Here is a 19,532-nt window from a genome sequence, read left to right as displayed (position 1 = left end):
TTACTATTTATTTCTGGTTTAGTAAGTATTTATTAGTTCATTATTGTTGCTAATATGAGTGAGTATAACAAGTATTTATGATGTAACGTTTAATTTATAATTAATTAACTCAGAATGTTGGTTAAATTATAGTATAATTTTCCAAAGGTGTATATCAGTCTTAAACTTTAAACCTCCTTACTTATTATGAGAAAAATTTATCCTGTAAAATTGCTGAAAATTGCTTTCTCTATATTCAAATAAATGCAAAAATTTCATCAAAATTGAGCTTAATTTTTTCTGGCAAAGCCTAATTTTAGTAGTTACTTTTTTGAAGTCAGCAGGGGTATACTCCATCACTCCAGAAAAGGGTTTTTTCAGGTCTAGCAGACTAGGTCAACTCCAATAATCAGGAATGGTGTGCTTTCGACGATCAGTTTTAAAAGTAATAAGAGAAGTTTTTAATTTGTATTTATGGTGATTTCAATTTTAATATTTGTCGCTTTTTAAGACTTATTTTTTATTTTATCCGTATTTTTTGCAGTTATCAATTTTAGCTGCTGGTCTCGTTGATATTTTAATAACTATTATAAAGGTAATATATTTTGCTATGTTTTTTCTCTTGATAATTTGTACCTGTTGTTCCTTTTCAGAAAAAGTAAAAAATTTAAAGACGGCGATTCCACATAAAGTTATCCAAAAAATTAGGATCTTTTATCTTAGATTCTCTTGACGTTTATATCAGTTGTTTATATTCATAGTTAAAAGTAACTTTTAACTAAACGTAGTTGAAGTACGCTATAAAACTTAATACACGGAATATTGTGTAAACATGTAAGTAGGATGTTATTTTCTTAAAAAACAAGAAGCCTAAGAAACATCAACAGATACAATTTTGTTAATTTCGAACGCTGAGTATATAAAATTATTTTAAACTATAAAACTCCTACAAAACTCAAAAAGATTTGAAGCAGGAGCTTACTTTAAATATTACAGATGTTCAACAAGATGACTCAGTAAGGAAAGAAGAATTTCCCAATACAAAACTATATAGAAACCAGCTAGACACACACATTGACATTTGTTTGAAAAACAAAAATCAGTCACACCATTTAAGTTTAAAGCTGTTTTTATATAAGCCACAAGAAATTCAATTGCAACTACAGTGATAAATGGTAATAGCTCGTAAAGTCTCTTACTTATTTTATGACTTTTACAAACAAGTTGAGACCAGAAACAAACGCTTATCAAAAGATAACTGGTAAAACCAGTTTCAGAGAGTCATGGCTAAGAGCTCAAAATAAAAATACTAACGAACTTGAAAATAAAAATTAATTGTTTATGCTTGGACAACACTTGATTTAAGAAATATCTGCGGACAGAAATAAAAAGATCAGTTAAGAATGATCGGTTAAGAAGATTTTGCAGAATGTTTTTAAAAGTTTAAGAAGATTTATAGGGAGATTTTTATGAGAAGATTTTTATGGGAAAATCTTGCAGATCTTAGGAAGATTTTTATGAAAATAATTTATGAGTAAATTTAAGAGAAATATTTGGAGATGATTTTGGAGAAAATCAAAAAGAGAATTTTTTTGAGGAAAATTTTTATAGAAGAAATGATAAAAGAACTTTTGGGAGATTTTGAAAAAGAGATTTTTGAAAAAAATAAAAAACATAACAGATTTTAGATAAAGAAAAGGTAAAGAAAAAGAAGCAAAGGGATATTTTCAAAGAGAAAAAGAAATAAAATGGGAACAGTCTAATATATATTAACGCTTTTGGCCATTACTCCAAAGACGGAAAGAGAAAGTTTTTGAGTAACTTTTGAATATACATTATTATATGTAATAATATATAACTATCTGTATTTGTAAATGCTTAAAAAATACATTTGAGTTGATTATTTGAGACTATTTATTATATGAAACGAGGAGAACCAATAGTAAATATTAATATCATTTCCTTTACATTTCAATAAAGGAATTATTATATTGTTGTTGAATATATTAAGATTTTGTTTTTAAACCTAACGTAGCCTAAAGTGTTAGAAATCAATGAATATACCCTTACACGAACCATACACGAAACACTCACTCACTGGGAGCAGTCCATCATCCAATCACAGAAACAGTAACAAAATATAACCAAACACATTCCTCAAAGACTAAACTATCTTTTCTCCATTCTCGAGCTCACAATCTTCGCTTTCTTTATTCTTTATCTTTTTATTCTCCACGTTGTTCATTCTTTGATAAAAAAAAAAAAAAATTTCCCGTAAAGTTTAACAACAAAATCTTAAAACATTATTTAGGACTTTAGTAATTGCTCATTCGAAGTACATATATAATCGCTGTATTGTTATAACTGCTCAATATAATAATATAATTGCTCAATCGAAGTACATTTACATCTTTACTAATTATTTTCGTTTCACTTTGAAAATACTCTTAAACATTTAGCTCAAGTTTATTTAGTATTTATAAATACAGATAATAATGTGTAACCAAAAGTCACTCAAAAATATAATCTTACCACTATAGTGGTAAGATTATATTTTTAAGATTATATTTTACTCCCGCAATCTTATCCAGAATATATATAATATTTTGACGTTGCTATGAGCGTTGCTAGGGGAAGCAAAATCACCCTACTAAGTTTAAACTGTTTTTTTAGGCCTTTTTATGTTTTTTTGTAAAATAATATGTATGTTTTTAAAAACAGCAATAGTTAAAGTTTTTAACTAATCAACTTTTGAAAAACTACTTTTTTCAATGTTTTTTAGCAGTCTACCACCTTAACACTCAAGTCCCAACCGTTTTTTTTAAACTTTGTACTTTGTTTTTTTAAACTTTGTATCTCCTCTTAAATATAAAAGTAAAGTAAAAAAAAAATTTTTTAATTTATTTTTTTATTTAATACGCTACCCGCTTTTATTGTCCGATCATCGGAAAACCAGATCATCGGAACGCTTGTATTTCGGAACACCCGGATTTCGGATCATTCATATTTCGGAGCTACTCGCCAGTCGGGTAATAAAATAGGAAAAAACTCGTGCATTTTCCGTAACATTTCTTTAAATTATGTAAAACAATTGTTTTTTTTTTATTTATTTATTTATGACTATTTTAAGGTCTTCTCTTTATTAATTTATTTATGATTATTTTAAGGCCTTTTCTACAAAGTACATGTTGGATTTATACATGAAGTTATGCATCAAACAACTAGTTATATCAAAATTAATCTTTGTCAAATACTCACTAAAATTCATTATTTTTCTGATGGCTGTTCAAGACAGTATAAAAACTGCGAACCTTTTTATAATTTATGTCACCATGCTGAAGATTTTTCTGTTAGTTGCATCTGGAATTTCTTTGGAACAAGCCATGGCAAATCGCCAAGTGATGGTATTGGTGGCGCTGTAAAAAGCCTTGTTGCTATTGCTAGTTTGCGGGGTCCAAGCTCAGGTCAGTTACTGTCTGCTGAAAGCAATGTTTGAATACTGTCAAAAATCAATCAGCGGGGTCAAGTTTGTATATGTCACTGCCGAAGAAATGAAGCGAAAACACGAAAGAAAAAAGTTTGAATTATTCAAATCCATCACCAACAAAAAGTATTGTATTTTAGGCTAAGTTTCAAAACATCAAAACTTTTGAATAATTTAGAGTTGGGAGCTTAAATTCTGCATTTTTTTTATGTTTCATTGATAGGTACCACTGGTTAAAGTTTAATTGGAATCTAACGGGGGGGGAGGGGGGGGGGTTGAAAAATTTTAATTTTTTGTCCCACTATTACATGGAATTACCCTTAGACATTTACAAAAAAGATTCGAAAAGGTGACACGTACAGTTATTTATAGAATAACTTTAGGTGCATCTCTTTTCTGCCAATCATTTTTACCGACCTTTTCCTATGTTTTTTTTCTCTCTTCAAGAGGCGTCTTCTCAGATAGTTGACAGCTTCAAAATCTTTTTGTTTTGTTTAAGTAAATTTTTATAAAATTGCAGTTTTTGTAATGGCTACTTTAAACAAATGTTACGTAAAGAGTAAATGAGATTAACGCATTAACTCATTTAATGCTTATGCAGCTGAATAATCTTAAAATCGTCTATTGAAAAAAAAAAAACTTTTGTAAAAACTCATAAAGAGGAACGGTAGTAAACAAATATATTATTTTTAACACGATTGATGAGTTGCTTCACTTTTAGATTACTTTTATGATATTGTAAAATGTTTTCAGGTTTTTAATAATTTTAACAATGTTTTCAATGTACTACACAATATACTTAATACTGACTTTATTAGTTTTCTACCTTCTTGCAAAGATATGCTGGAGGTTTTGGATTCAGTCATACGGACTTTTAACAATTGCTACACCTCCAACAATACCGTTCTTTGGAAATTCTCTTCAATTTCATAGTGATCCTGTAAAGTTTAATAAACAAATATGTGAATGGAGTAGAGTTTACGGTAATTTATTTTGTGTGTGGCTGGGGTTAAAACCGATCATTCTTTCGTCTTCAACAAAGTTTTTAGAAACAATTTTAACCAGTCAACAAGTTATAACTAAGTCGTCTATCTACGACTTTTTCCATGACTGGCTAAAAACAGGCTTGCTAACAAGCACAGGAACTAAGTGGAGATCTCGTCGTCGGCTTCTTACTCCTAGTTTCCATTTTTCAATACTCAACAGCTTTTTAAAAGTCTTTGAAGAGCAGGCAGCTCGTTTAGTGGAAAACTTGCGCATTTCTGCTGAAAGTGGGGAAGTAATAGATGTTCAGGTTCCAATCAGTTTAGCCACTTTGGACATAATATGCGAGACATCGATGGGTGTAAAAATAAACGCCCAAAGCTGTCCAGACTCTGATTATGTAAAAGCGATCAGTACTTTGAACAGAGAAATAATGAAACGATCTAAATACCCTTGGCTTTGGCCAGATGTTATCTACAAGCGGCTTCCTTGTGGAAAACGGTTTTACAAAGCGCTGGATGTTGCTCACAAAATGACTAACGATGTAATTAACCAACGAATAAAGATCCGCTCTCTAGATGCAGAGGATGAAAGTCCATCAACAGAAAAGAAGTTCTTTCTAGATATACTGTTGGATATTTACAAAAGAGGTGAAATTGACGCTGAAGGCATTCAGGAAGAGGTGGACACGTTTATGTTTGAAGGTCATGACACCACCTCTGCTGCATTAAGCTGGACATTATGGTTGCTAGGAAGCAACCCTCATGTTCAAATGAAGCTTCATACAGAAATCAATAAAGTAGAAGAAAGTGGAGGCTCACTGTATGAAAAGGTTCGAAACTTTAAATATCTTGAGTGTGTAATAAAAGAGTCTTTGCGAATGCACCCACCAGTACCCATATTCGCCAGAGAAATTGAAGAAAATATGATTATTGATGGCCAATATATTCCTAAGGGTTCTGAGGTCGAGGTTTTTGTAATGATGGTTCATCACAATCCCGAGTACTGGGAAGATCCGTACACTTTTATACCTGAACGTTTTGAGAATGATGAGCTTGCAAAGCGAAACCCATACAGCTACATTCCGTTCTCTGCAGGACCAAGAAACTGTATCGGTCAGAAGTTTGCAATGATTGAAGAAAAAATGCTGCTATACAGTATTATGAAAGCATTTTGTGTGGAGTCCATGCAAAAGGAGGGTGAAATTCAAGGCTGTATAGATTTAATACATAAATCAGCTAATGGAATTATGATGAAGTTTTCTGAAAGATAATTTTTTTTTTATTAAATAAAAATAGTGTGAAAGTTTAAAAGTTTAAAAGTTGCTTTAATATCAGCTTTAACGAATAAACGAAGTTTGTAAACTACAACCGTCTATCTGGGGAATGACGCTGGCATTGGTGATGATGATATCTTTTGAGTATATATATGTATATATATATATATATATATATATATATGCGAACATACACACAAAGTTAGAAAGATAAGTATCCGAACAAAAATGTTTTTTGTGAAAAATATTTTTTGCCGAGTTATTTCAACAAAAATTTTTTTCAGAAAAGAAAAGTTTCTGTAGAAAACTGTAATGATTATTATTATGATTCTGAAAGCAAATTTAATGAAGATTTTTGATTAGAAAAGTTGAAAGTTTAACAAAGCATTCAAACTTAACAATTATTTAACGTTATATAAATATCCGAACAAGGTTTTTGAGATCAAAATTTTCTCCAATAAGTTATTTCTAATGAATTTTAGTATCGAGATGGGCCACCATTGGCTTAATGATTTTTGCGAGTCGTTTTTGCATTGGTTGAGCTAACTTCTTTGTCGTATCTGGACAAATTTTTGGCCACGATTCTTGAATCAAGATTTTCAGTTCTTATTTCTTTTTAATAAATAGTGAGGTTGTTTTTTGATCCAGAATATCCAGAGGTGTTCAATTGGATTAAAGTAACTTAATCTACTTCTGGATGAAAAACTCTTTTGCTATCTTCGACATATGCTTGGGGTTGTTGTCTTGCTAGAAGATGATTTGTTTTCTCATTTGCAGTTTTTAAGTTGAGGACAGAAGATTTTTATTGAGAATGTTGGTATAAACCTCAGAGTTCATAAGTTCATCAACAGACTCTAGCTTTCCTATTTTATTCCAAGTCATCGATCCCCACACCATAACATTGCCTCCGCCAAATTTCGCTGTTCCTCGAATGTAATTGAGTTTGAAAGCTTTGCCTTCCATTCTTTATACTTTTTGAGCTCCGTCAGACTTCACATGATTAAATTTTAATTCGTCAGTCCACAAAACTTTCTTCCAGAATGATAACGGCATGTTTACATATTGTTTACCTTCGCTCTCAATGGGTTTTTGAAAGGAATGGTTTCTTGTGTGGAACTCTTGCTTTAAATCCATTCTCTTTCAATCAGTTTCAAATTGCATATGGGACTTCTTTTTCAAGACGCTTGTTTGACGCTTTTGTTGCTGATTAAAATTAGTTTTCGTACGCTATCTTCACAATTTTTCGATCAATTCTGGGCGTCGTTTTGCGCTTTGCGCCTGATCTTGGGTGAGTTGCTGATGGTTCCTAATGCCAAATCAGTCGCTTCTTGTATAAATCTGAATGTTTTACCTTGTTTGAACAAGTCAATAACTAAGTTGCGCTGAGCTTGCGACCATTCCTTGGTTTTAACTCCCATTTTTTATGGTTTCAATGACAAACCAAATAGCTTTAAAACTATCAGTCGATTGTTAGCGGTTACTCATTATTTGATTACAAAATAACCTGAAATACTGCCTAAATATCTATTTGTAACTATCACTCAGAAATTTTTGTTTATACTCGGATAATTATCTTTCGTCGAAAATTGAACACGCCTTAAGGAATCGTTCAATTTTGGGCGAAGAAAATTTTTTTTTGTGGGAAGAAAATTAACAAAAGTAATTTTGTTTTTGTCATCTGAAATCTGGATATGAAATCTGAAATATGAATTTTTTTTAGAATAATCGTAACAGTTTTTATCAAAAACTTTTTTTTTTCTGAATAACTTGCCAAAGTTTATTTTTCACGATAAAATTTTGTGTTCAGATACCTATCTCTCTGACTGCTTATCTCTCTGACTGCTTATCTCTCTGACTGCTTATCTCTCTGACTGCTTATCTCTCTGACTGCTTATCTCTCTGACTGCTTATCTCTCTGACTGCTTATCTCTCTGACTGCTTAATGAGAAAAAGAGAGAGAGAAGTAAACAATTTCTTTCAATTTCTTTTTTCTTGCCAATTTTCTTATTTTTCTTGCAAAATTTCACTTCACAAACTTCACTATCACTTTATGAAATTTACTTTTTTTTCGAGGAAGAACTTTTGAAGGTTAATGGCTGTAATTGTCAATATTTTCCATGTTGTTTTTGAAAGAAATGTTGGAAGTCTTAGCCTTCTACCACCTTTCTACCACCCTCTCGTTAAGGGAAGCGCTGGTTAATCATAGTTCTCTGAAAGCCATTTTTTTCTAAAAGACATTTTTTAAAATATCGGCTAGAATTAACCTCATCTGTTGCTTATTACTTTTTTAATTATTATTATTACAGCTTTTTTGCATTAAAGATAATTTATTGATATTATGATTATTGCTTTTTTTTTTTTTTTTTTTTTAATTTAATGATAAAAAGTATAGGGTTTAGCTTTTACCTTTTTTTTTTTCACAAACTTAGTGGAAAATTTTGATTGTAAATTGGTGAATTAAATCAGTTCACTGATTACAATGCAGACACAGAAACAATTCACACAATCACGAGGTTTTTATTACGTGAACATTGTTTGATAAATTTGATATTTAAAATCATCTATATATATATATTTTAGAAACAAGATCTCTCTGTAATCAATATTTAACAATAATAATTATTGTTTTTACATGAATGAAAGACTTATTTTCGTTTGTTTTTTTTTAAATTTTCATTACGTAAAATAAATATTCAGAAATTAAAATTAACATATAGCTTTGTTGTCATTTAAAAAAAACAACTAACTTCCTTTTATCAGAAATATCAAATTTTCATAACTCGATTAGACTTTTTTCTCATATAATCATCTACAAAGATAGTTTGTTAGATAAACTAAATGATTCAGGGGGTACAGTTAAAGTAATATACAATTTTAAAACTTTCATACAAAAAGTAATTAATGAATTTCAGAAAAAATACTATGTACTGAATAAATTTATAAATAGAACAAATAATAAACTGTAAATGATAGAAAAATATTACACTTAGCTATTATTTAAAGTGTGATTTCGTAATATTAGGGTAGACCGGGGGAATGCCGACACCTTAATACAATTTGATTTTTATAATTTTTTCTAGATTAGTTACGATTTTGGTGAAAGTACCTAAATATTTGTCCCAATTTTCTGTAGCAAATTAATATGTAATGTTTTAAAATTATTTACATTACAAGTGTTACATGAATGTTTTTCGTAATTTAAGCACAGTGTCGGTATTTCCCCAGCCACCGGGGTAATTGCGACACCACTTTGGGGTAATACCGACATTAGTAATTAATAAGACAATTATTTTACCAAACATGTTTTATTGTTACATAGAGTAAATAAACGTAGTATATAATTGATAATAACAAAGTAAGACAGGTTAACTCTTTGAGATACAAAAAAAACCTTCTTCAAATCGAAGATTAATGAGTAGTGCAAAAGTCACAAATATAGTTTTCAGGGGAATCATAGCCGCTACAATCTGCATGCGCCCATTTTCCACAATAGACACAACGATACCAGAGTTCTTTTTTTTTTCCATATTCACCACAAAGCAGACACATCTCAGTGTCCTTTGAAAATAAATCAATCCCGTCGTCAAGCTCGTCATCATCACATAGTTTAGTTTCATCAATATCTTCCTCAGAAGTTGATTCTTCAAAAGAAATTTGTCTACGACACCTCTTCTTTATTGTTTTTCTTTTAGCTGCGGACTTGTTTTTAGAATGGGTATTTATTTTAGTTTTCACGATTTTTCCAAAATTGCTAGACCTTTTCTTCAAGTGTTTAAGTTTGACTTTAGCAATCACCTTAGGGTTATCCATAAGTTTTTCTAGTCTAAGCTTGGCTTTTACATCTTTAATTTCTTTTTTCTTTTTAGCTTCTTCCAAAACTATTTTCATAGGGGTTACTGTCATGATTATGGAGTGTTGCTTTCTGTTATTGCGATGATCTTTCTTATCTGTTGACAAAGATAGAAGGGGTGACAAATATTCCAGAGTTTCTTCGAAACATGTTGGGCTTTGGGAGGGTTTTGGAACAGCTTTTAGAACTGTGTCCTGCTTTGAAGAACCAGCTTCTGGATTAGCATAAATCCCTGTTAAATTCAAGCAAGCAGTTTTCTCGATTGATTTCTGAATGATTTTTTCGATTTTTTCTAGTACAGGACCACCTTAAATATTTTATAAGTAACGGGGCAATACCGACATCTGTCGGCATTGCCCCGTGGTGGTGTGTCGGCGTTACCCCGGTGGAACAAGATGGCGGAAACCTAACCCTACAAACTACTGCTAGCTCCATATCCTAAAACAGCTATGCCAAAATGTTGGTTTTAATATGTATTTTCTAGCAAACTAAGTGGTTTTTTAGTAATACTTACAATTAGAATCTTACCTCAGTTCATCCAGGAGTCAGTTTTAACATGGAAAACTTCAAAAACTAGTTATTTATTTATAGCAAAACAAGCAGTAGGCGTAATCGCATAAAACTCACTGAACGTTAGTTTTAGTGTTGTCCGCCAGGTAGCAGCACTATACAACAGCGCTTTACTCACAAAATACAACTACAGAGCAGGGTGTCGGATTTGCCCCGTGTGTCGGCATTTCCCCGGTCTACCCTACTTAGAAAAAGTTGGTATCAAATGATGCATAGGTTGAATGTCTAATTTACTTTTACCCAATTATAGTTTTTTTAATATTCTTAGAATGAAGAAATGTGTAGATGTGTCTAGACCTTTTTATTTTTTTGTTTTAAGTTAACTGTAAGGAATTGTGATTTGAGTCCGCCAGCAACTACCTTGTGGACTGCCCAAACTTCTTCAGGGAAGACCTAGTACCACATCGACTCTGAGTTTGCCTCCCCTTTGAGGAATGGGCGAAAAAAAAGAAAAGTATCAGTTTAATACAAGCACACTGGCCTAGCCAGCTCGCTCAATCTTAGCCATTAGGCCGAGAAGCGATTATCTGCATTAACAACCCGTGCCGCATAAGAGCATTTTAATCTGATTTCCAATTTGTTGAAATTACGGCATGCATTTGAAAACAGCAACACTTATGCAACATCTTGGGAATTAAAAAAATTCTTTGTTAATTAGTTGTATGATGTAATATGTTCTAGCATTGCTTACTCGCAACAACAGTTTTATCAGAGATTGTTGAGTAATATTCTGTTTTGTAAAGGACTCAATTCAACTATAAACGTTATCAATTTTTTTGTAAACATGATTGGTTAGACATTAAAAATTTAATTTTGATCTCAAAATAAATTCATAGCATGTCATAAATAGAAGAAATTCCTCACTTCAGCAGGTAATACAATAAAATTCTCCTTACAGAAGGAAATAACTGGAATCTGTCCTTTTCTGTCAATGTACCATGATACCCGCAAGGGCTGTTTTTCCAATGTTGTGTTTTTTACATTTTTTTCTTGTAAACTTTGTTTTATATATTCCTCAGCAAATGTAAAAACGCTGATGGTTCTCAATGTCAAAATAAAAAGTCTAAACGGGAACGAGATTTTTTAGTGAACCAAAGACTGAAACAACACTGAAACACTGTGTTAATTGCTTCAGAAATTTCCAAACCATTAACATTATTCCAAGCTCCATCTAACCCAAGAATGTGAATAAATTGAGCAATAATTAGAACTATCCCTTTGAAAAACGTAATCGAATTTTGAGAGGAAATGAATCATTGTCTTTTTCTCTTGGTAGTCCTGGGAAGATGTTTCCGGGGCTTTTTAGAACGTTCAAAGTATTAAAACTGACTGCTTTGATTTGATTAATGCTTCCGAGCAATCAAGAGGATTTAGAAGATAAGAGGTATTAAGGGGTTCCTCTAGCGCTTGCCGTGAAGAGTGCCCATTCCGCTATTCTAAGGGAAGGCAAACTCAGGGTCGACAAGTTACTGGGTCTTCCTCAGTAAAACGTTGACCCTGAGTTTGCCTTCCTTTTAAACAGCGGGAGAGAAAAAAAAATGTTATCAGTTTTATACATGCACGCCTGCCTAGGCCATTGGGTCGAGAAGCAATCAGTTTAGAAAATATGATACTGAATAACCCTGATATTATTGAAAGGAGAATTAAGCAAGTAACAGAAGCTTCGTCCGTAATGCCTGGTTAAGAAGCAAGGGATGGAGTAAAGAGATATGAGCCAATTTTGTTGCGCAAAATATCTTACCAAACTTTAAACCAAACAGTAGTTTAATGATTTATTAGTCCTGGCCTCAATATCACAACGCCCCCTTTGTTAACATTCAGCAAACATAACTTTAATAAAGTCAAGCATTCATTAAAGTTTAAACTACTGCACTATTTTAAATTCCTTGCATGTTCCAGCGTAATTAACTGCATCTTTATGGAAAAAAACTCAATAGAAAGCATTTGTACTGTAAACCTTGTAATAAATAATATTGAAAGCCTTGATTAGAAAATAAAATATAGAGTTGTGTAAAAGAATGTTCATGAATATTCAATTGTTCTCAAATTTTGGTAACTGAAGGAAGAAGAGAAAAACATTCAAAAAGTTGAATAAATAGCTCCGTGATTAACATAAATATCGCTTTTATTTGATATTATGTTCAGCTTTTACGAAAGTTTAATCCACAGATAATCTCCATAAAATTATTAGCTCAGCATTTTAAGAAATCAACATTGCTGTTGTTGATAAATTGCATCTGCTTTAGACGATCAGCTTTAAAAGTAATATGAGAAGTTTTGAATTTGTATTTATGCTGCTTTCAGTTTCAATATTTGTCACTTTTTTAAGTTTGAATTTTATTTTATCCGTAATTTTTGCAGTTATTAATTTTAGCTGCTGGTCTCGTTGATATTTTAATAATTATTTTAAAGGTAATACTTTTTGTTATGTTTGCTTTGATAATTTTTACCTGTTGTTCCTTTTCAGAAAAGGTAAAAAATTTAAAGATGGGTGTTCCACATAAAATTATAAAGTTCCACAAAAATTAGTATCTTTTAGTACTTACTAAACTACTTACTCTACTTAGATTCTCTTGAGGTTTATATCAGTTGTTTATATTCATAGGTAAAAATAACCGGTTCGAGAATTAGACGTAGTTAAAACCAAGTTTAATTCACGCAATTAGTGTCGACAAAATAAACAAGCAACAAAACCTTATACACGGAACACTGTCGTCATGTAAATAGAATGTTATTTTCTGAAAAAAGCAATACCCTAAGAAGCATCAAGAGACAAAATTTTACAAATTTCTAATGCTAAATATGTAACTTAATTTTAAACTCCTCCTACTTCAAAACTCAAAAAGTTTTAAAGCAGAAGCTTCTATTAAATATTATTGAATTTCATTGGATCAGTAAGAAAAGAAGTTTCTCGATGCAAAAATACATATTTAGACTGCACCAAGAATAATTTGACAAAGAAGCAAAGTATATTTTCTTTGCGACAAGTCATAATAGAGTTTTGGAAGCGAGAAGAAAGGTTTTTAATTAAATAAAAGTAAGCTCTTCTTTGACATCGAGTAAAAAGTACGAAAGATATCGAGTAAAAAGTACGAAAGATATCGAGTAAAAAGATGCACGACATTAAAGAACATTTACCATCAGTGCTACAGTATTCTTTACCTAATCATTTATCTTACTTGCAAAGAAATTCTTTTTATTGGAACAAATAAAATTTAAAAATCTTGAACAAAGTTTATTATGTCACAACGAATAGTAACCAAGGGACCATATAATATACTAAAAATGATTTTCGATAGCTCATTTCAGACTGTTACAAAATTTACACCGTGTTCATTGAAAGAAATGGCTGTAAAAAAATGTAATTCTTATGCTGGTTTAGATGTCAAGTTGAATTTTTAGATTTTTGATGCCTTATAATAATAATAAACAACTGGTATAAATTTCCAGAAATGCTCTGATGGTGAGTTACATGGCCTGAATGACTTGACGCAGAGTACCCCTCTGGAGACATTTTTGTTGTCTATGAAATAAATATATTAGGTACTTAACATAGCAAAAGCAGAGCAAAAACCTTCTGCAGCAATGAAAGTAACAAAAAGGTTTAATTTACAGACCAAAACAAAACATAACAAATCGCTAAAATATCGTAAAACAAAAATGCTCTTACTGTATGTTCAGTATCAGCGTAAATTCTCGATTGAAAAAAATCTTTCTATTAAAAATGAAGGGGAAAATGTTTCTATTAAAGATGAAGGGAAAAAATTTAACAAAAGAAATTTTTTTGAAATTGTTTTGAAGAAAGTGAGTTTTGAAAAAAAAAAAAACTCTTGTTTTTAAAAAATATTGCAAATTCAATGAATTTATAAAAAAATTTTGATTAGATTTTTAAAGAGTTTTTTTCCAGAATTTGTCAGATAAATTAATAGCTTGTTATTGCCAGGTAGAAATTAACAGGTGGATGGAAGTTAAGTTATTTAAGGTAATATAATATATTGGAAAATAATATGTAATATAATAATGTTGGAAAACAATAGATTGGTTTCTACTGCCTATTGATATATTATATCAATAGGCAGTAGAAACCAATCTATTGTTTTCCAAATATTTACTTTAGTTACACTAATATAACATAGTTATTACATTATTTTTAGCATGTGTACAATTCGTAGCAGTCTTTTTGTACTAGGAGCATTTGGTTTCGTGTTTGGAATAGTGATGACAATCTACGGATTCATAATGAAAAATTTTTGGCTAGACACCGAAAATTCCGGTTGCCAACTTTGTGACGAACAGAACAAAAAGATAAAGATAAGTTTTGATACTTGTCGAATCGCTGGACCCATTTGCTTTGGATTAGGAATTATTATGGTAGTTGTAGGATTGAGAATAAGAGTTAGAGATCATAACGATAAAGCTGATCAAAGAACTGTGGTAGTGTTCGAATGTGATAGCATTCCAACGAGTAGTAATGCTCAGTCAAACTCGGAGTCTCAATTCAACGGTGACACAGATTTTAACGAAAGAACTGATGTGTTTCAATTCCCTTCAAATACATCGTATAGATTCCTTCAAGATCACCAACAAACTCAATTTCAATACAATCTTGACTATTATCATTCAGCATTTACCGGTTCTTCAATTAGTCTTGAAAATGCAGGTAATTTTGCTACAAACAAAATATCAATATATGATAAAAAGCGTAGCACATGTTTGTTAACAGCAACTTATTCTCAAGCTAGAAATTATCCAATAAAAAGAGAAAATAGTCTTTCAGTCAAACTCCGGTTGCTGTTATTTGTTAAAAACTCTTTGCGTTTTCTTTCACTTGTCTTTTTACAGCTTCACACGTTTATTTCCTCAGCCATTTTATAAAACTTTAATTTAGATAAATTTCAAAAACTTTATTTAATGATTAACTTAATTAAAAACAGAGAAATAAACAAAAAACAGAACGTGGTACGAATTTCGCATCTTCAACTTCGATCTTTTCGAATGTAAATTTTACTTTTAACTTTTTTAGATTATGCTCCACCTCCGTACTCTCCTCCACATTAAAATGGTAGTTTTCTTTTGGTCGTTAGTCAAACAGAAATCGAACATTTCATTTTAATTGAAGACAATACGAAATGGGCAAGGAAATCACACATTTTATGATAAATTCTTGTGAAAAGTATTTGTCTTTTTTTCTTGTTTTTTTCTTGTTTTCTTTAAAAAGGTATACTTAAAAATCTTTTAGCTTGATTGTGTACTAAAACAAAATATTTCCCGATTTCAGCTGCACGTATTAGTATAAAACCTTAAATGATCCATGAGCAATTGGATGCTCATGAACGTCATTGGATTCCAAATGCAGGGCATTAGGTTCCACACAGTCTAAACTTTTTAAAACATCAAATCTTACGCTCGCTCTTCGCTCTTATTTGTTAAAATTTAGAGCTTATTCTACGGGCGAGAAGAAAAGAAAAAAGTTTTTTACTTCTGAAAAGAATTCGCTTATACAAAATAACAAGCCACATATTTCTTTGAGTTTTATAAATGGTATTACTATTTGTTTACATGGTGCCATGTAGTGGTTCATATAAATGGAATAAAAATTATTATAGAAGAATTAGCACAATTTTACAGAGAAAATCGGACAGACGTTGAACTTGAGTTTCCAAAGTTTCAAATTTGGTTCTTTTTAATATTTGAATGTACATCTCTGCTCGATATAAAGGTTGGTATATAAATATTAGCAACTTTAAGGATGTTTTTTTGTTTGTAAATGATAATAAAAGTTATCCAAAAAATCAAGAAAAAAAAAGACCATATATATACATATATATACATATATATATATGCCTTTTATCTGATAACAAGTCGGTGGTATATTCATACTACCACCGCTTGTCTGGCAGTTAAACACGTGACAGTTACTCAATGAAGTGCAAGAGGAGATGCTACCATTGTTTATAAAATTATAAATTAGATCTAGGTATTGTTAAGGAGCGTCGTTGCAAAAGAAAAAACGTTCCAGGATGCGCGGTATTTAGCAATCAAATTTAAACACACTACTTCCAGCCTTCATAACAAAACTTGTTTTCATAACAAAATTTTTCATGACAAAGTTTACTTACTTTTTTTTTTGGCGTCAACTTTAAAACTTTGTTTGTAAAAATTGTTTTTTTAAAAATGGCTTCAAAAATGAATTTTCAAAACCAATATTTCAAAGTTCTTAACCGTGGACAAAAGTCGGGTTTTGAAGGTTAGAAAAGTAGAGCCTGAAGATGACTATGAAGAAACTGAAGTGACTATGAGACCATAGGTGAGAGACCAACTTACAAGCAGTGGTCTGATTGTTTTAGAACTCTTAAACTCGTAGCGAAAGTCCGAGAAATAATTGATGTTGACCCTGGTAAGTCAATTAGGTTGAATAGCCCATAACTGAGGAAGGTCGGAGTCAATGGTTAGTACCTGTGTGGCAGAGGACTTAAGGTTAAAACCATACAAGACAAGAAAGGGCTAGCTGCTAACCAAAAAGGCTAAATAAAAGGGGTTAAGTAATTCTGTTATACTTCTCAAGAAGTTAAAGTGCCCGTTGCAGCCGGGCATGACCTGGTCTTCTCTGATAAATAAATTTCTGCTAGGACCAAAAAGATAACAAACGGAAAACCACTGGCTAGATCATGCAAAAAAAGTTTCTAGCCGCTGTCATTGTCTTTGGAGTCATCTCTTTAGAGGGTGATGTCAGGCCACCTTACTCTTTCCTCCAAGGGCTTTAGCATGAATACATACAAGTATTTGAAAGTCCTTAAGGAAAATAAATTGCCAAAATATAATAAATTTATATCTAATTTTTCTGAAGATCGCTATTAGCGATGCTTCTTTGTGAATGGTATTTTTCGAAATTAAAACTGATCAAGGGTTATACTAGAGATCAAAAATGAGTAGCTTGCGTTTAAAAAATATTTCTATATACTAAATAATGACGATTGAACAGAAAATAGCAGAAAACAACGAGATCATTGACATTTTTACCAACAAAAAATGCAGAAAAACAGCACTATAGTTTAAAACTATTGCACATTTACAAGCAGCAAATACAGTTGCTCGTTTTTAATCTTTAAGGAAAGGTAAAATTCAGAGCTGCACCAGGGCGATTTTCTACAAATTTATATATTTAAGCCAGTTTGATCAAATACTCTTGCCGTTGTCAGATTTTATTGAGATTTACCACGTGTAAACATACCATAATGAAAATACATCAGCCTCTTGTAAAATGCATATAAATATTTCAATTTACCCAGTCTTAACAATCTGTAAAATAATTTGAGCAAGTAAAATTGTTGTTCTTGAAAAAATCGTTTGCTCATCTTATATTAAGCAGTGATGTTTGCAATTTAGTGTAAGCTTATCATCTCGATAACGCTATTTAAAAATTAAAAAAAAAACAAACAAGTACATTAGATAAAACAAAAGTTCATCAAATTTAGCATGAGACGAAGTTTTTAAAAACAAGTTTCATAAATTAGTTTGAAGAAAAGTTACGTTCAATCTAGCTCTTGTTTTTTAATTCCACAACGGATCATCGAAAATCCTATTGAATTTCTAAGAATCTAATCGTAACGGTCTTAGAGCAAAGTATCCGATCTGTTGAAGAGAGCGTACTGATCTTCCTTGTTATCTTGTTCTATTGAGTTTAAAAATTTGTTAAATATGATTTCTCTATTTTTAAATTTTTAGTTTTTCAAGGAATATGTTGATATTTGAAATCTTTTATAAAATTTCTAGCAGGTTAATTTTTAGGTGTAATAAATGGATCTCGTTAAGTCTAGTGATAAAGTCTTATTTGTTTGGAACTCTAATGTTTCTCAAGAAAGTTTAAAAGAACAGGTCAAATCTTTTAATGAAAAAGTTACAAGTAGTGGTAAAGTTCATGTAGAGAATGCTGATATGTTATCAAGTTGTGAGTATTAAAAAAATCTTCACATTAACATTGTTTTTTATTAAAACGTTGGAATTTACTTTATTTTTTTATACCTTACTTACATTCCATTATTAAAAATTTGAAAAATGCAATGTGAAGATTTTAATTTCTAATAGGTTCATAATCTCATTACTTTATTGCTTTCTAATTGTTTTCTTTATTTAGCTCAACATGAACAATCTTCTTTTGATGTTGTTATCTTGGGTACACCTTCATCACCATTTTCTTATTCTGATGATCTTCTTGCAGAATTATTGAAACTGATAAAACCTAATTGCTACCTTCAGTTTCATGATAGCACAGGTAACTTATTCATGGAACTTTGTAGTGAATGTAGATAAGTAATTGATTTAAATTTATTTTTTTCTATATAACTTACATTTATAGCATTTCTAATCATTACATATATGTTTATTTTTTAAAAATTATTTTTTCTCAACAATAAGTAGAGGTTATGGTAATTTATTCACTAATAATTAGATGGTACAAAAATGTTGCTTTTATTAATTAGTCAAAGTTTCTTTTAATGAATAAAAAATGAAAACTAAACCCTTTAATGAATCAAAAATGAAAACAAAACCCTTTTTGTTTGATAAAAATTGTAGTAAAGCTGTTCATTTTTTTTACTACAAAAGTGTGCAAATAAAATACCTGATAGGTTGTTTTTTTTTTGTTTTTTTTTTTTATTTTTGAGTATTTGATTTTAATTGTGTTGTTGTTTGCATCAAGTTCTACTTTTTAGCTGAAATAACCAGCTTAATCCTGTACAATTAAAATTTTATGATAAAAGTTTTAGTTTTTTTTTCTACAAATTTTCTTTTGAATATTTTTATTGGCTTTTATTCTCAATAAAAGGTGTAGTTAGAATTTTGATGAGTAGTTGCCATTTATTGAAAAAATCTCTGGAGTTGAGTGTCAGATTGTAAACTAACTCTACCAGTTCATAATTTTTTTTACATTAACAAAAACTTTTAAACTATTAAAAGGCTGATAGATTTAATCTATCTATTGGTATATAAATCTAATTTTAAATATTCTATTTTCATTATAAATAGTAATCAATAATAAACAAAATAAAAAGTAAAAGTAATTTGAAACAATTTTTTTTTAAAATTTGATAGTAGAAACAAAACAAAATATGTTTGAAAAAAAAATTGATAAAAAAGCTGGTCATAGAACCTTCATTAGTACTTTTTCAATAAATAAAAAATCAAATCTCTTTTCAAACAAAATTTATTTGTAACTAACAACAAAAATTATGTAGGTCAACTGTTACGGCTTCTCAGGACAGATGTCAGAATGATCCCTGTCGATTTGATTTATGTAAGGTTTTATAACTTAAACATTGAAGAAACATTACTGAAAAATTGGATGAGCTGTATATCTTGTACTTTAAATTTTAGTTAGGAGACTCTGAAGT

General features: G+C 30.5%; 2 protein-coding genes and 1 pseudogene across 5 annotated transcripts in view; all 3 read left to right on the top strand.

Moving 5' to 3' along the window:
- Positions 1-4,109: 4,109 nt before the first annotated feature.
- LOC149878507 (cytochrome P450 4V2 pseudogene) lies at positions 4,110-5,761 on the top strand (annotated as a pseudogene). Its single transcript, XR_016447486.1, has one exon. The product of XR_016447486.1 is annotated as a cytochrome P450 4V2 pseudogene (transcript).
- Positions 5,762-12,327: 6,566 nt separating this feature from the next.
- LOC149878506 (uncharacterized) lies at positions 12,328-15,338 on the top strand. 3 transcript variants are annotated; one of them, XM_090073041.1, is made up of 4 exons: positions 12,345-12,405; positions 12,518-12,555; positions 14,298-14,803; positions 15,167-15,338. In XM_090073041.1, the coding sequence occupies exons 3-4, from the start codon at positions 14,299-14,301 to the stop codon at positions 15,199-15,201; spliced, it is 540 nt and encodes a 179-aa protein (XP_089929167.1). In that variant the 5' UTR covers positions 12,345-12,405; positions 12,518-12,555; position 14,298; the 3' UTR covers positions 15,202-15,338. The 3 variants fall into 3 exon arrangements, with proteins under 3 accessions (XP_089929166.1, XP_089929167.1, XP_089929168.1); XM_090073042.1 differs by having other exon boundaries at positions 12,363-12,405; positions 12,505-12,555; XM_090073040.1 differs by lacking the exon at positions 12,518-12,555 and having other exon boundaries at positions 12,328-12,405.
- Positions 15,339-17,886: 2,548 nt separating this feature from the next.
- The window catches only part of LOC149878505 (anamorsin homolog), a 9,188-nt gene continuing 7,542 nt past the window's right edge, over positions 17,887-19,532 (top strand). Inside the window, exons 1-2 of the mRNA XM_090072643.1 lie at positions 17,887-18,091; positions 18,278-18,415. Of these exons, the coding sequence (XP_089928769.1) occupies positions 17,941-18,091; positions 18,278-18,415 (289 nt within the window). The 5' untranslated portion in view covers positions 17,887-17,940. The remainder of the gene's footprint in view (positions 18,092-18,277; positions 18,416-19,532) is intronic.

Source organism: Hydra viridissima, unplaced genomic scaffold (genome assembly GCF_058129835.1).
Source record: "Hydra viridissima isolate aposymbiotic clone 2 unplaced genomic scaffold, HvirCarnegie_v1 scaffold_15, whole genome shotgun sequence".
Lineage (NCBI taxonomy): Eukaryota > Metazoa > Cnidaria > Hydrozoa > Anthoathecata > Hydridae > Hydra > Hydra viridissima.
This window is presented reverse-complemented; position numbering and strand designations above follow the sequence as displayed.